A 1584-nucleotide genomic window follows, 5' to 3' on the forward strand; every position below is an offset into this window, starting at 1 on the left:
ATTTGAGTGAAAAAAACAAAATCGAGAGCATTGTACACCTCCTCCTTATTCACGGAAAAGAAATAAAAATGGTTTTTCACTCTCCTTTTCTCCCCTTGACAATGGGGTAACTGATGTCGCGCCTCTTACCTGGCTTTGTGTTCCTGTTCCTGGGGACGGCCTCCACTCTCACCCTCACGCCTTACCTCGGCCATGAAGTGCTGCGCCTTCTCCAGCACGTACTTCATCTCCTTGAGCTCCTTGAAGTTGGACTTGAGGTTGACGCCGTTTTGACTCAGCTCCAGCATCTCCGTCTCCGTCTTCTCCAGGTGCGCCTGGAGGAGGGGGAACAACGTCTCCGTGAAGCGGCGGCATGGATATCATGAGAGGCCGCGGAGCACTCACTCACAGACCCACCCACCTCTAGGTCGATGATCTCGCGCGGGTTGGGCGCCATGGGCATCTCGTCCAGGTCCGGGATGGGGACGCCGTCTCGCCGCACCTCCTCCTCGATGTAGCGCAGCTTCCGCTCCAGCTCGTCGCAGCGCCGCACCTCGCTCACGAACTTCCTCATGAAGTTGTTCATCTCCTCGTTCATCTAAAGGAACTCGTCAATGAGTCACTGTTGTGCACTACGATGGCCAGCAACTCGTTTAAACTCCAACACTTACGTCTCTAAACTGAGCGATGCCCATCTCGCCCAGGGCGGACACGGAGGTGTAGGCCGCCTCCGGCTGCAGGAACAGCTGGCACAGCGTCATCTCTTCGGAGCGGAACATGGCCCCCATCCTGGAGCAGGGAGAGACGACCCGTCACGCACAGTCACACCACCGTCACTCGCGCGCGCCGGCACACAGCCGCAGTCACATGCGGCGCCTTATCGACGCCACGGCCCCGTCACCGATCAGATAAGGAGAGTCTTGTGATCGGTCTCCGCGCAAAACCGACGCCGTCCTTCTCTTTGGACTTGAAACTTGTTTTACCTGCACGCACGCGCCGGTCGGTTTACAGGATGAGAGTGAGAGCAAAGCTAGGAGAGAAAGGAGGGGACTCCTTCTGCCAAACTGCTGCATGAATACAACATCCATCGCATTTATTCTACAGCTCACTATTCCAAAATTACTTATCGTTAGGAGCAACTTCACTGTATATCCCATGCTTTGAGTGGCGCTTTGAAACGAAATCACTTAATTTATTGGTCGTTTTGGGATTGTCGATGATACCTGATTCGTTGGTGGCCACTGGGCCGGCCGATCCTATCAGTTCACGAGACGGCGTGGGACTGCGGCCGAAGACGCTCACTGTCCGCGGCGCGGGGCGGGGCGGGGTGGTCGCTGATACGGCCAGTGGTCGGTCACGTTAGCCACCACCTTCGCGACCCTACCAATCGAATAGAACATATCAAATCTCTAGTTTGATTTGAAATTCTACGAAAAGTTGCGGTATCTTATTCTGATACGGCGTATAAAAGTATGAATGCTAAGACTAGTAGTAATCTCGAAAATATTTTAGATTTAAAGATCAAATTCTGTGCTAATAGGTGATCAGTCGCAGAGCCCGTGCTTATATGCCCCAGTCGGCAATGCGGTCGAATCGACGCCATCT

The 1584-nt window shown here is 53.8% G+C and overlaps 1 protein-coding gene across 1 annotated transcript; it reads right to left on the minus strand.

Moving 5' to 3' along the window:
• Positions 1-21: 21 nt before the first annotated feature.
• On the minus strand, positions 22-1345 carry LOC127751588 (V-type proton ATPase 116 kDa subunit a 1-like). Its single transcript, XM_052275348.1, has 4 exons — positions 1203-1345; positions 651-768; positions 401-577; positions 22-314 (listed from the first exon to the last, which is right to left on the minus strand). Exons 2-4 carry the CDS (start codon positions 765-767, stop codon positions 126-128), a joined length of 483 nt encoding a protein of 160 aa, XP_052131308.1. The 5' UTR covers position 768; positions 1203-1345; the 3' UTR covers positions 22-125.
• Positions 1346-1584: the final 239 nt, after the last annotated feature.

Source organism: Frankliniella occidentalis, unplaced genomic scaffold (genome assembly GCF_000697945.3).
Source record: "Frankliniella occidentalis isolate FOCC.00 unplaced genomic scaffold, Focc_3.1 Scaffold581, whole genome shotgun sequence".
Taxonomy (NCBI): domain Eukaryota; kingdom Metazoa; phylum Arthropoda; class Insecta; order Thysanoptera; family Thripidae; genus Frankliniella; species Frankliniella occidentalis.

What these genes read in the sequence shown, in the direction of transcription:
- LOC127751588 (XM_052275348.1), bottom strand. Translation starts at nt 767, where the DNA reads ATGGGGGCCATGTTCCGCTCCGAAGAGATGACGCTGTGCCAGCTGTTC. An exon ending in GCATCGCTCAGTTTAGAGAC is followed by an intron (nt 578 to 650) that starts GTAAGTGTTGGA and finishes GAGTTCCTTTAG; the next exon opens with ATGAACGAGGAGATGAACAA. An exon ending in GCGAGATCATCGACCTAGAG is followed by an intron (nt 315 to 400) that starts GTGGGTGGGTCT and finishes CCCCTCCTCCAG; the next exon opens with GCGCACCTGGAGAAGACGGA.